The sequence below is a fragment of the Danio rerio genome, chromosome 7 (genome assembly GCF_052040795.2).
Source record: "Danio rerio strain M-AB ecotype USA chromosome 7, GRCz13ab, whole genome shotgun sequence".
Lineage (NCBI taxonomy): Eukaryota > Metazoa > Chordata > Actinopteri > Cypriniformes > Danionidae > Danio > Danio rerio.
In genome coordinates, this window is record NC_141027.1 from 63,972,983 (window position 1) to 63,992,956 (window position 19,974).

Here is a 19,974-nt window from a genome sequence, read left to right on the forward strand (position 1 = left end):
TATTTTTATAATGTTTTAAATAATATAATTTATTACAATTATTTGTAAAAAGATTAAGTTAATAGATTTGATTTGGGACAGCATAAAGAAATTGTGTGGAACCTTGCATTGTTTTGCCATGTATATCATACTTTTGCCAAATTTATGAAAAATGTATAGCTTACTAATTGTATTTTTTTTTTATTCTGTGGAAATAGATTTCCATATGCTCTAGTAATATATATCTTGCCTCGCCAGGGAGACCCTCTATTTCAGACTAACAAACCAGTTTAGGCTGTTTTAAGCTGTTTTTTCTCCTCTCTCAGCAGGGGTCTGCTGAATACAGTGATCAATGAGTCATAAATTCACTATGCCCGGCAGGAAAGCCCTGGCAATGCGCGCGTGCTTTCAAGTGCCCAAGGCTTCTCGATTCGCATCCTTCGTGCTTATCTGCTCTTTAGTAGGACAGTTTAACGAACATATGATGGTTCGCGCAAATCGAGAGGGCAGAGCTTAAGCAGACTCAGTTCAGTTCCATCCATTTCTTATTTCCTCTCACGCTGGCGAGTGAACACAGTGCGAGGCGAGGCGGAGAACAGCACCGACCGCCACAGGGATGTATACCAAACACAGGCAGAAAAGCGGACACATTTCATCGACACGATATGTGCTTGTAATGTTATCTGTTTTTCTGTTCAATGGCTTACTGGAATATGTAGGCGGAAATCCTCGGGAAGAAGGTAAGACACCGCTTTCTTACTTGGAAAGTTGCTCTCTTTTATCAACCAGTTGCGCGCATCCGTGAAGAAGTTTTTTTCAAGGCAAAACGCATTTGAAGCGTTTAGAAAAGTGCAGATTTGTTGCACAGATATGTCGTTTGCTTAGATTAATGTGTAAAAAAATGCATTTAAGAAATAATTCGTGAGTGATTTTCTTTCTTTCCATGATGATATCCACTAATGCAAGACTATAACCTCTCACTGTTTTAAACGATCTTAATGTACACTTAAGAACATGCCAGCAGTTGTAGAAAGACCCGAAATATATGAGCAGAATGAAAATTTGACATGAACTGGAACCGAATTGTTCAAGCGAACGGTACTACTGAAATTGAGACATAAAAGTTGATCCTCCGAAACCGGTTCGTTTTCACAGCTGGATCCATTTTTAAGGCATGACTCCAATTATTTTATTGACTTTAGATTGGGTTAACGGCGCATTCAGTCAAACAAGAAAATAGGCAATTATTGAACGGCTAGAAGCACGTATACCTATTCAAAAACGCATAGTAGCCTGCTAAATCTACTGCATGAAACAACAGCACAGCGCGCCGCCCATTGTAGTAAGAGATACCCGAACGAATGACTCTTATCTGTCCATTCTGCTGAATCAAAAACAGCAGCTCGACCTATGTAGTCAGATTCCCACGCGAGTGTAGATACAATATGAGCCTATTCTTTCGCGAATTCCAAATATACAGTAGGCTACAGTACCGTACTGTACCGGTGCTGTCCAAGTCACCATATGGGCTATTCGCCAATGTTTTGGTACTTTTTAATTGTAGCATCCCAAATTAAAAGTGAATTCATAACGAAATAGTATCAGACACTAAAAAAAAGAAGAAGAAGAAAAAAACATTTAATTAATAGTATTGGTGAGTGAAAAACTGTTTATAATTTTAAAACACTAAAATAGTGTATTAAAACATACAGTAGGCTACAATTATTAATAACTACATTTTATATGACATACTTTATAGCCTTATTCTTGAACCAGCATTCTTAAAACATATCAGAACTTTTCAATGACATATATGAAAGAGCAGGGATGAACCATTTTTCATAAACAAATAAATAAAACAAATAGTTTTAGACAGAAATTTATGTTTTTCAATTGGTTACTAACCTATAAGAGTGGATTATTTCCACTGATCTATTACAACTTCAGAATAATTTCACTTTTAGCATAAATACACATTAAATACACCTCAATGGGGACAAAAGTAACACATGGGTGGGTAAAATGTAACACAGCAATTCAAAAACATGCAGCTCAAGCAACATAGTTAGATTCTCAAGCGAGTGGACATTATATTTGGTTGGCGAATTCCAAATATACTGTACAGAACCGTACTGTACCGGTGCTGTCCAAATAATCCTATAGAACTATTTGCATGTTTTGCTACTTTTGAATTGAATAATTACAAATTAAAAGTTAATTCATAAACAAAATAGAATCATACATTGCAAATTACTAAAACATAGTTGGTCATTAGGATTGATGAGTCAAAAAATGTTAGGTGATTTTAAAACACTGAAATAGATTTAAAACATACAGGCTGCAATTTTTGAAATACTTTATAGCATACTGTAGCTCTTGAGCCAGCATTATTAATAAATATATCAGAACTCCCGAATGACATATCTAGGAAAGAGCATGGATAAACCATTTTTCATTCATTCATTCATTCATTCATTCATTCATTCATTCATTCATTCATTCATTCATTCATTTATTCATTCATTCATTCATTCATTCATTCATTCATTCATTCATTCATTCATAAATAAATAAATAAATAAATAAATAAATAAATAAATAAATAAATAAATAAAGTGTTAGACAGAATGATTTTATTGCTTATTAAATCAAGTCAATGAAAGCCTGATGCCTTCTACTTAAAAACTGTCTAAATAATTTGGACATTTTAAAACCACACTTTTTTGTGTACTAGCAGCTTCAAAAATGGAGAATTAAACAATTTTTAATAAAGGGACCAGTGATTCCCATGCGTCCTTCTGTAGGTTTAAAACATATTCTATTAATTTAGCAAACAGATTGAAGATTTTATTAAAGCTTTTAATTTTTTTGACAAATTCCAAAAAACGGAAACCCTGCAATGAAACGACAGTCAACAATAATTAGCCAAAAGTGAAAATGCATTAATAAAATATACATAACATAAAAGAAGCATGAGAAAAAGAGAAGCAACAAATACTGGGTGAACGTTAATACCCAAACACAAACTTCTTTACTATTCTATTCAGTCACCTTCCGTGTTCCATATATTTGAGATGCAGGGTCCAGAGCTAATATTAAACTATAATTATTTCAATTAGGAATTAATTATATAATATATATAGGATTTCAATTTTACACATCAGCGGGGACAAAAGTAACACAGCAATATTGTATAAATTAAATATACCTGACTATGACCTTGTTAATATGTTAACTGCAAACATATTTATTTATCTTTGTGAAAAAATATGAATATATTTTCATATGAAATTTTATTTTCATCAAATATTTCAAAATTAGCCCAACCTATTATCATTGACATTGTGCATTAATTTACAAAACATCCAAATGGAACTCATTTGTGAATCATTATTAGCAGTGGGATAAAACAGTAACAGTATTACTTTTGCCCTGGCATTTAAATCCAATATAGGCTACTTTTAAATGCAAACTTAAGAATGTGTTACAACTAGGCTATATAAAACCAAGTGTGCCGCAAGCCTACGTTTGAGTGAAGGTTTCGGCCGTTAGATCGCCCCCTGGGGGCTGGCTGCAGTACAAGTCATAAAGCCCGCCTCCTCCGTGTTAATGAAGGAGACTTGAGCCCAAATAAAAAAAAATATTACACTTGCAATAAAATGTCCCGAAAGATAGTTCTGGTCGATTAAGGCACTGGTTATTGTGCTGAAATAGGTGCAGATCTTCATTTTTGTAAACAGTTTGTTTTTAGCAGTAATTTAATGCTGGGCGTGTCATCGTGATTGACAGCTGTGATTGACAGTTTCTCAAAGCAGTGCGTCTGAGCTTCGGCAGGAGACTGAAGTAGACTGAAATGTTATTATTCGATTTCTGTGTTATTTTACCATGACAAAATGAGTTCAGCAGTAAACTATAGTTTCTGACATACATGATCCTGGTGGAACACTGTTTATTCGCTAAGTTCAGGGCTTTTTTCGGGCTTTATTAGTTTGCTGATACACGCCTAGCCACCCAGATAGCAAAACACAGTTCCGGCTAGATTCTCGCCTGCCGGAGACTTATCTCTTAGAGCTCAGACTGACTAATGTTACCTCTGCTGGACCTACTCCGGATGCCTGGACTCACTGCCCGATTCCAGTCCGAGTCAATCGAGCCAGATGCGGCGGCCGAGCGAGCAGGCGCTGCCGCATGCGAGCCGGAATCAGCCCGCGACGCCGCGAGTAAGTTATGCGCTGCGGCCCGGAGCTGGCGCGATTGAATATATAAAACCCTCATATTTGTTAACGTTATTACATCCATTTGTGTTGATATGACAGCAAACGCATGCTGAGAAGTTCGGGGGGCGTAGTTGATTTTACATAAAGCGTTTGATTGGAAGCTCGACTCTGCTCATTTTCGCGGCTCCTCCTCTGGCTCCATCAGACAGTCCTTCTGCGCATGTCTGGCTCCAATTTCAGCAGTCTTTTGCGACAGTTTGTGCCCGTCAAGCAGGCGTTTTGCCCTCAAGGCGTTCAATGGGAAAAAGGGCTGTCGCGTCGTCCATATTTTTTACAGTCATTGTATAAAACATGTACATTGATCATTACTGTGACACATCTGAAATAAGAAACACAATTTGTTTAGAAAAAAAGTACCTGTACAGTGATTTACTCCCTGCTAACTGCTTACTGACATAACTGGCAGACACAATGGAGCTACAGCTTGGAAAGCTAATTGTTGAAGTCAGAATTGTTAGTCCGTCTTTGATTTTTTTCTTTTTTAAATATTTTCCAAATGATATTTAAGCAAGGATATTTTCACAGTATGTCTGATAATATTTTTTGTTCTTCAGAAGAAAGTCTTATTTGTTTTATTTCAGCTACAATAAAAGCAGTTATTTATTTAAAAAAAAAAAATAAATAAACATTTTTAAGTCGAAATTTTTAGCCCCAGTTTTTTTTACAACTCTATTTGTTGAAATAATTAAAGAAAACCTCCTTGATGGTGTTATCAAGATTTTCAGAAAAAGGAAAAATAATTAATGTGACACAGCAGCCAGAGGAAAAAATAATGTCAGATTCACTGTCGCGACTTCATAGACTCTAGCCTACATTAGAAACACCTCGCACAAGCAGTAATTCTTTTTTTGTAATTTGACACAAAGATGATATAATACATACATAAATGTTCATACGGTTTTATTTTTAAAATCAAAATATTCAAACCTTTCATGGATTTAATATTATGATGACTGTTAAACACGTCATAACAGTCTTCTGAAAAGGGTCCGTTGGCAATATTAAACCTGACAATGCTGATGATGCTGCAAATCATTCATAATATTAAAAACCACAACATGATCAGGCCAGCATTAAAGAGCTCATTATATTACACCCTAGTTTCTCACTGAGCAAAGGATGAAAAAGACCATCAGAATCTTTTTTTTTTTCCCATCAGAATATTTCATCACAAGGATTCCTTCCCTGTCATTTAAGAAACTCAAACAGGCTGTTAGTCTCGGGATATCAAGTTCAGTCCTGTTCCAACAGATGCGACACAAGCTCTCCACATGTTCTGCATGTTTGGAGAAGTTGCTACATCTCTTTGAGATTTGACCGGGGACTCTGGGACCTGCTCTGAGCTTTGGTCTCCATATTGCGTGACAGACCTTTAATGCATTTATAACAAGGCCAGCGATATTATCTACGACAAGCAAGACCTATTAGCTATAGCAAATATTCTGCTGAGCTGAGAATGTTATTGCGACGTTATTGCTTGCTTTTACATGTGGATTATACTGGTGTACAGTAGCCTTTTGTTACTTTTACTTGGATTAGAAGAAAGTCTGGTGAGATAATAATATAAATAGGCATGTGGTGGTATAACATTCTGATGTTATGAAAACCTTGGATAAAAATATCACGGTTTCACGGTATTGTGATTACTGCTCTAAAATATATTCATTTTAAATGTCTGGGTAAAGAAAAGCTTTTCCCCCTTTGAACACTATATTTTTTCTTTTTGAGAAACATTTGAAATATTTTGCAGCGGTAAACATGTCAGGCTGAATAATTCAAATAAATCATTGACCTCTGCTTCCTGATTAGTTTCTAAAACACTGATTTCTTAAATCACCTAAAACAACAACTTTTTAGATTTTTCTTTTGGAGATACTGTTGTCCTAAAAAATTGTACACATACCTTAGAAGCGGTTTTAAAACCTCGACTTTTCCAAACCGCCGTATACCTTGAAAACGATTATCGTCCCATGACTAAATATAAATATACACTAAGGATCAAAAGATTGGGACTAGTAAGATTTTAAGGTTTTTAAAAACAATGTCTTCTGCTCACCTAGGCTGATTTTTTTATCACACATACAGTACGTATTTTTCTTCTTAGTATTATTGATTTTATTCATTTTATTTTATGTTAAGCCAAGGATTTTTGGATATTGAGATGCATTTTTATTTTCAAATATGTAATATCTTTTGTAACTTTTGTGTCTTCTCACATTTTTTTTACCAATTGAATATGTGCTTGAATAAAAGTAGTTAAGCAACAATAATATTTTGAATGGTAATACTAGGGCTGGGCGATATTGCAAAAAAATATCACGATATCATGTTTCATATCATTCTATATAGATAATTACTGAACATTTTTTAAAAATAGATTAAGGAATGTTAGGATTTTAATTTACCAACATTACTAAGGCAAATAGGATTATTAGTCAAAAGCAACAAATATGTAAACAAAATATTTGATCTCTTCATAATAAAATAAACATAAGTGTTAAAGAGACACTTAACCTTGATAAGTAAAATGTTACAGAGTGTGTGCAATGGTGAAGGTAGATCAACATCTGTAAAGTGTTAATAGTAATGATACAATAAACCTCAAACTCTGTAAACAAAACTAAATATGATCATCAAATCTGAGCTTTTAAGTAAACCAACCAACTATTATTATTCAAATACATGCAGAACATTACAAAATTACTAACTGTGAAGTTGAATGACTCATTACTCACTATGCTAAAAAAAAAATATTTCAGATGGGAAACTAGTGGCTGGGATACACAAGATAAGAACCCAAAAAGCCACTCTGGCAACATCCTTACATCCTTTTTTCATTTACAATCTCCTCACTGCTTTTACGGCACTCTTTTTCATGCAATGTTATTTGACATTCAGAAAAGTTCAGATGTTTTCAACTACTGTGGATGTGGCTGGAAAATGCACGCGGGTCACGTGTGCACCGCTTGTACAACATGTGTGCTTCACTCCCACATGGATGTCGGACAAGTCGCAGGCCTCCATTGAAAATTACAAACTTATTACACTTTAAGCTTATTGGCATTGCTTCCAAGGCGAGCACTCAGCAGCCACAGTTAATAAAACAACAACCTTCATACTGAACTTGTTTTTATCGTTATTGACAATGGAGTTCTGTCAATAAATATCGATACCGATTATATCGCCCAGCCCTATGTAATACTGTATATTTTTTTGAAAAACACTTCCGCACAACTGCTTTCAACATCGATGATTCATTCATTCATTCATTTTTAACCGCTTTTACGGGGCCGGGTCTCTCTTAGGAGAGAACCCCAGACTTCCCTCTCCCCATACACTTCCTCTAGCTCCTTCAGGGGGATTCCGCGGTGTTCACAGGCCAGCTTAGAGACATTGTCCCTCCAGCGTATCCAAGGTCTTCCCTGAGGCCTCCTCCCGGTGGGATATGCCTGGAACACCTCTCTAGGTTGGCGTGCAGGAGGCATCTGAAAAATTCCAGAGCCACTTCAGCTGACTTCTCTCGATTTGAAGGAGCAGCGGCTTAACTCTGAGCTCTTCAGAGCTCCTGACCACATCTATAAGGGTGCGCCCTACCACCTTGCGGAGAAACTCATTTCAGCCATTTGTATCCAAAATCTTGTCCTTTCGGTAATGACCCAAAGCTCATGACTATCAGCATATTAAAATAATTCATTATATTTACCTCACAGAAAGAAGGTCGCTGGTTCGAGGCTCAACATTTCTGTGTGGAGTTTGCATGTCCTTGCATGTTGGCATGGGTCTCCTCCAGTTTTCCCCCAAAGACATGCAGTATAGGTGAATAAACTAAATTGAGTGTGTATGGGTATTTCCCAGTATTGGGTTGCGACTGAAATCCGCTGCGTAAAACATATGAAAATCAATTATGTAAATAATGTTTTTTTTTATTGTGTGTTTTTATTTTTTTTTATTTTAATAATGCAATAAATGCAGCCTTGGTGGGCAGCACACACATTTGAATGGTATTGTTAAGATTTTTTAAGTCTTAATTTTTTAAGCATTTCTTACAGGAAGAAGTGCTGTTAACAAGCAGTTTGAGTCCCTTACTTAATTTCTTATGCAATAAGGAAAAGGTCAGTAAAGGTTTCAGATCCAAGAGATTTTTTTAAATGAGATTTAAAATGCGTTAAAATGGCATCAAAGCAAACATTATACCTCTTCTTAAATACAGAGAGGCTATAAAACCTAGCTGTGTATCTTAGGGAATTATTATCATAACTTTCTGAAAACCTTTCCTTTTCTCTCTTTCTATCTTCTCCTTTCATACAATGCAGGTTGTTAATTGATGCCATCTTTCATCTCAAAACCGATATCGATCGTGGTAAAGCTGGCCTTGGAGGGTTCTGAATTACTTTTACACTCGACATAAAGCTTTATTTCCCTGTGTTTTTTGTGCCGTTTTCTACCTTTTCCATTCCAAAACAAAATATGGGTTTCCTTGACAGTCATGTAAAGAGTGCCGGATATTTATTACTCACTTCAATACAACCTGTCACTCACATAATTGAACGCATGACAAAATAATCATATATTGCACATGAAACATAAATGCCTATAATTTTTTTTGATACATCATAGTTGTGATAGAAAATAGCCAGCAAGTTCAATTACTTGCAATTACCTGGAATTCAGCAGCAGTAGTCTGACCTTGTTTAGAATGTACTTTGAAAGGGGTCTGTACTTCAAGCAGTTCCCACTGAATTAATTGCAGAAGATTGTATATAAAAAAAAAAGAGATGTTGTCTTGTGAACACAGTAAATAATTTTAGTACTATTCAGAGGACTAATTGTGAGATTTCGACTGGAGATCAGCCTCTCTGTTCTCAGAATACTATGCAATTTGTTGCAGAATAATATGAAAGCTTACAAATTGGAAATAAGTATGAATGCTGGAAGATAATAATGGTCAAAACTCAACAGTACAGAAATAAAAGAACTGTTCTCTTTGAGGAAAACATGGGTTCATGGATTGTACACTTATTGGAAATATGCACATAATATCACAGGAGGTATAAATAAGGCAGCCTTTTTTTTTTTTTTGCAGAGGTCCTCTCCACAGCGATATGTGCTCTCCACAGCAGCATGGGTTAGTTATATCGCCATTATTCATTTATACGCCTTATGTTTATGCAGTGAGAGGGAAGATGGATGACTTTGGGTTTCATCAGTATGTCTAAAAAGCCTCTTGTTCCTGGAATGTTCCATTAGTCCCTGGACTACAGTTTTTCTATCAAGATAATGACGTTCATAAATTGGCTCACACAATAGATAATGGTTGTTTTTCCTTGTGAAAGCGACTTTTGTGGCATGGAATCTTATTATAACGCCATCTTCTTTTCTCAAGCAGTAGGCTGAGTATCTATCTTTTTTATTAACACTTACATTTCATTTATTTTTTACACTGCATGATACCCATGCAAAAAGAAGAAAAAAAAAAGAAAAAAAAAAAAAATATATATATATATATATATATATATATATATACATACAAAAATTCTTAATTGTATTGAACTTGTAGAGAGAAATTTAAATATTACAGATGTTTAAAAAAGAGTCATGCATAAAAAATACCATTTTATGTTTTGACTAAAATACTTAAAGGGATAGTTCACCCAAAATGTTTTGTCAGCATCCGAACACAGCCCTTACTAAGGTTGTAAATGATCTTCTTTTAGCTGGTGATTCAGGTTATCAGTGTATACTTATTATTTTAGATATTACTGCAAGCTTTTGATACTATTATTCATTCACTATCATTGGAAAGATGGGCATATAGGAATAGCTGATGATGCACTTTGCTGGTTCTCTTTATATTTAAGTGACAGAAAACAGTTTGTGCAGATAAATAATAAACACTCGGATGCTTTTTCAGTCCTTTATGGTGTTCCTTAAAGGTCAGTATTGGGGCCACTTTTATTTATTAATTATATCTTACCTCTAGGTCATATGTTTCATTCTTTTGGCATACATTTATATTTTTATGCAGACAATACCCGAGTTTATACAGTTGAGAAGTTTACATATGCTGTAAAAAAAAACAACCTTTTTTTTTAAATGTCTCATGGTAAAATCATCCTAAATGTTTACTATTTTAGGTCCGTTAGGATTAGCTAAACGATTTACATTTGCTAAATGCCAAAATAATGAAAGTATTTGTTTTGTTTTTTTTTTGAGAATTTTTATTTATTTCTAGACAGTCAAAAGTTAACATACATTTCCTTGGTATTTTTTAGCTTTGGTTTTTAACTGTATAGCTTTGGTCAAATGTATTGGGTATCCTTCCACAAGCTTCTCACAATAGTTTGAAGGAATTTTGGCCCATTCCTCCTGACAGAATTGGTGTAACTGAGTCAGATTTGTTGGCTGTCTTGCTCGCACAAACTTTTTCAACTCTGCCCACAAATTTTCTAGAGCAGGGGTCACCAAACTTGTTCCTGGAGGGCCTGTGTCCTACATATTTTAGCTCCAACCCTAATCAAACACACCTGAACAAGCTAATCATGGCCTTACTAGGTATACTTGAAACATCCAGGCAGGTGTGTTAAAGCAAGTTGGAGCTAAACCCTGCAGGGACACCGGCCCTCCAGGACTGGGATTGGTGACCCCTGTTCTAGAGGATTGAGATCCGGGCTTTGTGGTGGCCACTCCAATACATTCACTCTGTTGTCCTTAAAGAATATTTTAACTAATTTGGCAGTGTACTTAGGGTCGTGGTCTGTTTGGATGACCCATTTTTGACAAAGTTTTAATTTCCTGGCTGATATCTTGTGATGTTGTTAAGTTTTTCTACATAATGTTCTTTCTTCATGATGCCATCTATGCTGTGAAGTGGACCAGTCCCTTCTGCAGCAAAACAGCTCCACAACTTGAGGCTGCCACCCTCATACTTCACAGTTGGGATGGTGTTCCTAGGCTTGTAAGCGTTCCCCTTTGTCCTCCAAATGCATCACTGGTCATTATGGCCAAACAATTCAATTTTAGTTCCATCAGACCACAGGACATGTCTTCAAAAATTATTCTTTTCCCAGTGTAATTGAGCAAATTGGGCGAGGCAGTGGCAAAGTAGGTAGTGCTGTCGCCTTACAGCAAGAAGGTCGCTGGGTCGCTGGTTCGAACCTTCTGCTCAGTTGGCGTTTCTGTGTGGAGTTTGCATGTTCTCCCTGCCTTTGCGTGGGTTTCCTCAGGGTGCTCTGGTTTCCCCCACAGTCTAAAGACATGCTAATCTACAGTTGTACCTCCAATTAACTCAAATGTTGTCAAATAGCCATCAGAAACTTTCAAAACCTTGACACCATCATCTGAGCTTTTTCAGAGGCATAATAATCTTATTGTATGTAAACTTGATTTACAAAAAAAGTAATAGCAATTTCTCAAAAAATATCTCTCATTATTCTGCTATTAAGCATAACAGAAACGAACAACAAAAATGTGATAAAAGTTTAGTCACATTAACATCTGACTTTTTTGAAAGGTTATGTGCCTTTTTATACAGTATAATACAGTGTATGTAAACTTCTGGTTTCAACTGTATCTCCACAAAACATCTCATCGCCCTTTTGACCTTACCAAATGTCTACATGAGATTAATATATGGATAACTAATAATTTCTTAAAGTTGAATGGCAGGAAAACTGAAGCGCTTCTGTTTGGCTCTAAGTCTGTTTTATCCAAAGCTCAATCCTTTACCCTGTTTATTGATAACTCCCCAGTCAATTTCTTAACCCACGTGGAAAAGTCTTGAGGTTATACTGGATGGCATGCTCTCATTTGGTCCTCATATTAACAACATCTCATGTTCGGCCTTTTTTCATTTGCGTAACATTGCAAAACTTTGGTCTTTACTATCTCAACAAAGTACTGAAGTGCTTGTTCATGCTTTGGTTACATCACGGATTGATTACTCTAACTCTCTCCCATCTGGCATCCCTGATAAGCAACTTCATAGACTACAGTTAATTCAGAATTCAGCGGCTAGGATAGTTAAATGTCACATAGCTCCAATTCTCTTTCACCTGCACTGGCTTTCTGTTCACTATCATACAAAATAACAATACTATACAAAATCCTTCTCTCAACTTACAAAGCTCTTCAGAACCTGGCCCTTCACTATCTTTCTGATGTTCTTCATTTTTACACTCTTTTTCGCTCACTGAGATCATCTTCTGCTGAACTGTTATCTGTCCCACACTTTAAGATAAAGTCATTTGGTGGCAGGGCTTTTAGCTGTACAGAACCAAAGTTATGGAATTCCCTGCCGCACATTCACCAGATGGACTCTATTTCCAGTTTTAAATCTCAGATAAAATCGTTTTTGTTTAGGATAGCTTATAATGATTTGCTGGTTTAATATTATGCTTATTGTTATTTTTGCTGCTTGTATTTTTATTGTGTGCTTGTTATCTGCTGTAAGGTGTCCTTGAGTGCTTTGAAAGGCACCTAAAAATTTGAGGTAATATTATTATTTACTCACCCTTTACTTTTTTTTCTAAATTTTACGAGCTTATTTCTTATGTTAAACATACTAGGCTGCCGTTTTTATTAGCTATGTTTTTAAATAATTTAGAAAAAATTATAATATTAAAATTTACCGGTAAAATATATATTTTTTCAGATCTAATTCTAATTCAGACAAAAAATATGTGTCAAAGTGCAAGAATAACGGGCCCTATCAAGCTGGCACGTTGCTATTTTAAGGAAGTATAATAGACCCAGGAAACCCACGCCAACACAGAGAACATGCAGACTCCGCTCAGAAATGTTAACTGGCCCAGCTTGAACTTATACCAGCGACCGTCTTGCTGAGATGACAGTGCTAACCACTTTTATGAACAGCAAATGCATAATGTCAAAAATGTAATTTATCACACATGTCTGCAGTATGTACTGTATGCATACTGTTATCGCAATGAGGATAATTTTGCAAAATATTCTGCAGTTATAAAACACACACAAATACACACACAAACATGTTTTGAAGACAGCTGGAAACCTGTAACCATTGACTGCCATAGTATTTGTTTTCCTACTATTGTAGGAAATTTCCAGCTCTTTTTGAAATATCTTTGTTTGTCTTTAACAGAATAAAGAAACTCATAAAGGTTGGAAACAGGTTGGAGTGAGTAAATAGTGCGTAATTTCTTTTAAGTACCTGTAAAGTACATACATTTTATTATGTCTGTAATGTAATTGATATAGAATATCAGGATTAATCAAGTGCATAATATACATAAATATACATATACATCATTACATTTCAATATATTTACAGTTCCAATATACATCACTTAAAATAGTCTCTCGGTTAACCATAAATATTTTGTTAATCGCTTAAAAATAATAACCCATAAATCATATTTTTCTGTAAGCTGTAATCAAAATTCATTGATGCAGTGCTGTCTCTGAAGTGGTTTTTTGCATGTGGGTGTTTTGTACAGAATCAAGTTATTTTTTTGTATGTTATCACACTTGAATGTTTAAAAAGTACTTGTTCACTGGTTCACTCTCTCTTGCTTCACAGAGGTTGTAAGCAAAACCCAGAAACGTGATTCTATACTGTAATGGGGATACTGTACATGAAATAAGATGATAATTGCACTAAAACAAGTAAATGAAATATAAATAGCAGAAATAAATATATTAGAGATATGGAGTCCTTCTTAAAGGGACAGTTCATCTAAAACTCTGTCATCATTTACTCATCAGTTTCAAATCAGTTTGACTTTCTTTCTTCTGCTAAACACAAAATAATATATTTTGAAGAAAGATGGAAACCATATCAACCAAATATTAACATCTAATCATGTAACAGCTTGACATTGTGAGGATGCTAGCACTAAGGGGTCTATCAGGCATTGGATTTTGGCTGCCATAACTGATAAATAAATGTCAGTATTTGACATAAATATGACGTTGATATAAGACGTTGGCTTGATGTTAGATTTTAATTACTTTCCAACACAACCTAAAATCAACCAAATATCAACGTCCACTCATGTAACTGCTTGACATTATGTGGACATTAGCACTGCACTATGATGTCTATTAGACAATGGATTTTGGTTGCCATACCTGAGGAATAAATGTCAGTATTTGACATCAATATGACGTTGGTTTAAGATGTTGACTCAATGTTGGATTTTGATCACTTTCCAAAACAAACTAAAATCAACCAAATATCAACATCTAATGATGTTACAGCTTGACGTTGTGCACTATGATGTCTATCAGACGTTGGATTTTGGTTGCTATACCTGATGAACAAATGTCAGTGTTTGACGTCAATATGACGCTAGTTTAGATGTTGGCTCGACGTTGGATTTTGGTTTCCAACACAACCTAAAATCAACCAAAGATCAACGTCACTGCATGTCGTTTTTGGACGGCAAGATAAGATTGTCCTTAGATGCTGGTGACTTAAATCTAACCTAATATTAACGTCTTATGGTGTTGCTTTTCTGCTTGGAATATTAAATTTTTTTGCACTTAATATATCATTTAAGCTACATTTTCATTTGATGCAAAATATCATGCAAATCAGGATTACAGTAAACTCATATTGGAAGATTATTTTTTTTAAAATAAGCTCTCATTTAAAACAAACAAACAAAAAATACTAAAGTGAACTTCTCTTCACAATGATTTACATGTTGATAGCATTTGGAACAATAGTCCTGCTGAGGGTTACCACTTTTGATACACAAAAAAAAAAAGGAACGCATACTGGATTTTCAGGAAAGTATGAACACTTGGACATTAAAATAAACTGTCTTTTATTGAAATATGTGTAAAAAGATGCAGTCAGTCTTTCTTTTTTACAACTCTGCTGTACTGCCATAGCTGATGTTATGTTTAATAGTGTGGTGCACTTGCGTTAACTTAGCGGTGAGGAGAAAATACAAATAAACCTAATTTTAAAGGGTAGAACTGATAACAGATTTTGGCAAAAGTATTTTTCATTATTTGCAGTAACAACTATCCAGACATGGAAACAGCACATATATCAACTAGATACAAACATTAGCGACACTGTAAAAAATGTTTTTTTTTATGTCAATTCAACTTACTGAACTAAGCTAATCATGTTCTATCTTAATTTTAGAAGTTATGCAAGCTGTTTTAAGTCAGTTTAACATATTATAAGTTCAATGAACTCATGATTAACTTGATTCAGCTTAAAAAATTAAGGCAACCAGGATTTTTTTACAGTGTAGTAAAGTTTTCATACAGCATATTTCTAATTTTAAAATATGGAAAGTTGCAACTTACTAGTTTATTTTCTTTACATAGGCATTGTTGTTCATTAATGTATTAAATAAAATGTTTCAAGTCTTAAATTAATGCTTATGTGCATGACTTAACCTAAAGAAACAAATAATATTACATTATTACGTTACATTATGTATTACATACATAATATTAGATTGGAATATGATCCACTTACATTGTATTTACAGAATTTTTACAAATTACAATTTGTGACCCAGTGTATGAAACAGGCCAAATCTAATTCTGAGATAAAGTTTGATTATAGCCATTCATTTCCCTGTGATTTCAGTTGTTATACTTAATTAATATTCAATACATATATTATTATTATTTTCACAGACTGTTCTTTAGTTCATATAGAAAACAGTAAAAAAAAAAAATACTCCATCTAGATTTTTTTACAGACTGGGTTACATTTTTAACATTATTAAGCAATTAACCTAAATATTGTTGATAATGATTACACTGTCATTGCCATGTCTGCTTCGGGACAGACTTACGAAGAACGATTTTTGCAAGCTCTGTCATGCAGGAATGCTGCTCTCCAGAGGCATGTTGTCTCACAGACCACTATGAGCCATATGAGAACGCTCTCCGACAAATCGTGCAGTTGGCTTAATAATAATTTCTAACACTATGCAGCCAGGTATCTGTTTCCTCCCACTCACTACAGTATTTTTTCAGTCACTTGCGTTTAAACCCTAAACTAAGACGTGGAGGGTTACCGGAAGCATCTGTCCTTACTCTCTGTCAAGACTTGACAGATTCTGCTTAAAAGACCCGCCCTCCTCACTGGAAAGTTAAAAAGACCTATCAAACTAACGATGACATCAAGTATTACCCAATCAAAAGAAGGAAATGAGGCATCTTTATAAAATACGTGTGGTATGATTTGCATAAAAAATACACATTTTTAAATTTTTCAAAACTTGTCCCGTATTGATTTAAAATGGGACACGCAATTTCATTCTCAAATTCCATATTTTAAAGGACGGGTGGCAACCCTAGTCCTGCTTTATGTGTCCATCAACTAGTACAAACTTTTCTTTGATAAAGACTTTATGTACTTCCAACTTGGAACAGTTGGAAATGTGAGGGGAATGTTGTGCACTCCTACACAAGCAACGCTCGTGGCATTTGAGCAAAAATATATTGAAGGCTGTATGAGTCAGATTGCATTATAAATTGACATTCTTAGGTGCTATATAATGAGTGAGAGAGAAAGAGTGTGTGTGAGAGAGAGAGCGATAAGAAGAAAGACAAAGACACAAAGGTAATCAGAGACAGAATCAGAGAGGCAAAAAGCTAGTTGGAAGGTAAAGGAGGAGTTTGCCTCTTGTTTAGAGCTGTCACTGAAGATGGCCGGTCCCTGCAGCGCTTTGTGATTGCATTTGGTTTAAAACGGCACCCTGGAAACACTGATAGAAACAGTTTCATTCAAAGCGCTCTATCTCTCTCTCTTTCTGTCTCCAGTCTCTCTCACACACGCACCAGGCACAATTCAGAGAAGAGATCCCCCACACAGAAGCAACATTCAATCTTGTGCCAGCTTATCTCACACACACACAAACACACATAATCGTGGTCCGTCAGCTGCACCGCGCCGCATCTTTTAGAGTGTTTTGGACCTATTAAATTGCAGATGCTTCCTGTCAATCTGATATTGACATGTTTTTGTTTAGTCCTCATCTCTCCATATTTATAAATCGGTCAGTCAGACAGATGATGGCTGTGCTGTTTGTGGAAGTCCTCGCAGTCACACAAACTCTGTAATAGATTATGTTGTCCAGTTTATCTTATAAAGGTAAAAAAAAAGGTTTTATTATAGTATTTGATTTTTTTTATATAATTTAATTAAATACATTTTTGGTTCCATAGTTAGATTGAAGAAACTTAACATAACTTATGTATTTATTTATGTAATGAATTTGCAATATAAATAATGAACTTATGCTAATTAACTCACAAGTATAACTGGTCAACATAGGTTTTAAACAAAATAATTGCCAAGTAGAATGTTCTTCTTACATTAAGAGAGGAGGTGACACTTTACAATAAGGTTTTATTAGTTAACATGAACAACGAATGAACAATACTCAATCATTGTTAATTGCATCATTTACCAATGCATGATTAAAACCCAACTTTGCCTTAACATTAGTTAATGCACTCTGAATGAACATGGACAAACAATAAACAACTGTAACTTTAAGTGGATAAGGAATTAATATTGTGTATGACTCCCATGAGCCTGGAGGACTGCATCCACACATCTCTGCAATGAATCAAATCATTTATTAATAAAGTCATCTGGAATGGCAAAGAAAGCGTTCTTGCAGGACTCCCAGAGTTCATCAAGAGTCTTTGGGTTCATCTTTAATTCCTCCTCCTTCATCTTACCCCAGACATGTTCAATAATGTTCATGTCTGGTGACTGGGCTGGCCAATCCTGAAGCACCTTGACCTTCTTTGCTTTTAGAAACTTTGATGTGGAGGCTGCAGTATGAGAAGGAGCGCTATCCTGCTGAAGAATTTGCCCTCTCGTGGTTTGTAATGTAATGGACAGCACAAATGTCTTGATGCCTCAGGCTGTTGATGTTGCCATCCACCCTCACACGCCCCCATACTGAATGCAACCCCAAACCATGATTTTTCTTTCACCAAACTTGACTGATTTCTGTCAGAATCTTGGCTCCATGCAGGCACCAGTTGGTCTTCTGCAGTATTTGTAAATACCGGGATGCAGTTTAACAGATGATCTGTCCTCTGACACTTTTCCAAATGATCAACTAGAAGTCAAGTTAGTATTTGTTGACCTTACAACTGGGATTGGTGACACGATGTTTGTCAGGTAGTATACTGTAATAAATAGTTTGGTAATACATTAAGTAACATTAACTAAATGAACCTCATTGCAAATTTTGATTTGTTCAGTTGTTTGTTTGTTCATTCATTCGTACATTTATTAATTCGTTCATTTCTTTTTTTTTTTTCGTTTGCAGGAATGCTAATAGCCTGCAAATTACTTATTTATTGAATAGGCTGTAATCGTAATGTAGCAAAGTTTAATATTAAACCAATTTCGAGAGGAACACATGCACATGATTGACCCAGCTGGCCCACATTAACTAATCATGATCCTCCAATCAAAGGATCCAAAGTAACTATATATATATATATATATATATATATATATATATATATATATATATATATATATATATATATATATATATCCTCATTTCCTTTCTACAACTGTCTTCATCTAAAAGAAACCCCCCTTCTCCCCTTCTTCCACCTTTATCCAGAACGGGCTGCACAGTGGCCCAGTGATTAGCACTGTTGCTCCACAGCAAGAATACCAATGGCGCCGGGCCATCTGGCATTTTTGTGCTGAGTTTGCATGTTCTCCCCGTGTCCATGTGGGATTCCCCCGAGTTCCTTGGTTTTCTCCCACTGTCCAAATATGCTCTATATTACAGCCTAAATAAGCCTAAATCTTTGCTAAATGTCTTACTCTCAGGAAATTCACCTTAGCCTCCTCAGCGGGGGAGTTTTGAGACTGACCTGAGCTCTATCTCCCTCACTCTGCAAAAGAAAGGGAGCCCAGGGCCCGAGGATCACTTGAGCTCAGGGCTCTCTCCCAGGACAGCAAACCAAACAAGCTTTGTTTAAATCATGAGCTAAGTGTAAATTCTTAATTATATTATACTTCAGTGCAAACCATTGTTTTTAGCTAATATAATGCAAAGAAATTGTGTTACATTTTTCTATTTAGCTATTTAGTTTTTCATTCAGTCATTCATTCATTTTCTTTTAGGCTTAGTCCCTTTATTAATCTGGGGTCGCCACAGCGGAATGAACCGCCAATATAACCAGCATATGTTTTACGCAGCGGATGTCCTTCCAGCTGCAACCCATTACTGAGAAACACCCAAACACTTCCATTCACACTCATACACTACAGACAATTTAGCCTACCAAATTCACCTGTACCCTATGTCTTTGCACCAGGAGGAACATGGGTAGAACATGCAAACTCAACACAGAAATGCCAGCTGACCCAGGCGAGACTCGAGCCAGCGACCTTCTTGCTGTGAGTTAATCGTGCTACCCATTGCGTGCGGCCCATATTTAGTTTTTCTTTTGCTGCTATAATTGCATTAGATCTGCATTATAGGTGCACCATATTGGCCATTGGGCACTCTTTTACAATCGCTAATTTTAAATACCCTTTTCATCTGTGTCTCTCTTTCTATCTCTCTTATGCATCAGTGACAGGAAATCATAACCATCTCATCTGTTTTTTTCCCTCTGCTCTATTTGTATTCTGTCCTCACTGAGTGATCGATACATAATCCTAACAGCAATGTTGCTTTATAGATCTTACGTGCTTGCTTACATCTGTGCTGGA

At 35.5% G+C, this 19,974-nt stretch overlaps 1 protein-coding gene across 2 annotated transcripts in view; it reads left to right on the forward strand.

Moving 5' to 3' along the window:
* Positions 1 to 552: 552 nt before the first annotated feature.
* Positions 553 to 19,974, forward strand: part of adam19a (ADAM metallopeptidase domain 19a) — a 244,429-nt gene continuing 225,007 nt past the window's right edge. For both annotated transcript variants that reach the window (XR_015496372.1, XM_087262030.1), the window contains exon 1: positions 553 to 719. Coding sequence is in view for 1 of the 2 variants with exons in the window: in XM_087262030.1 (XP_087118156.1) it covers positions 596 to 719 (124 nt within the window). In the remaining variant the exon portion in view is untranslated. The remainder of the gene's footprint in view (positions 720 to 19,974) is intronic.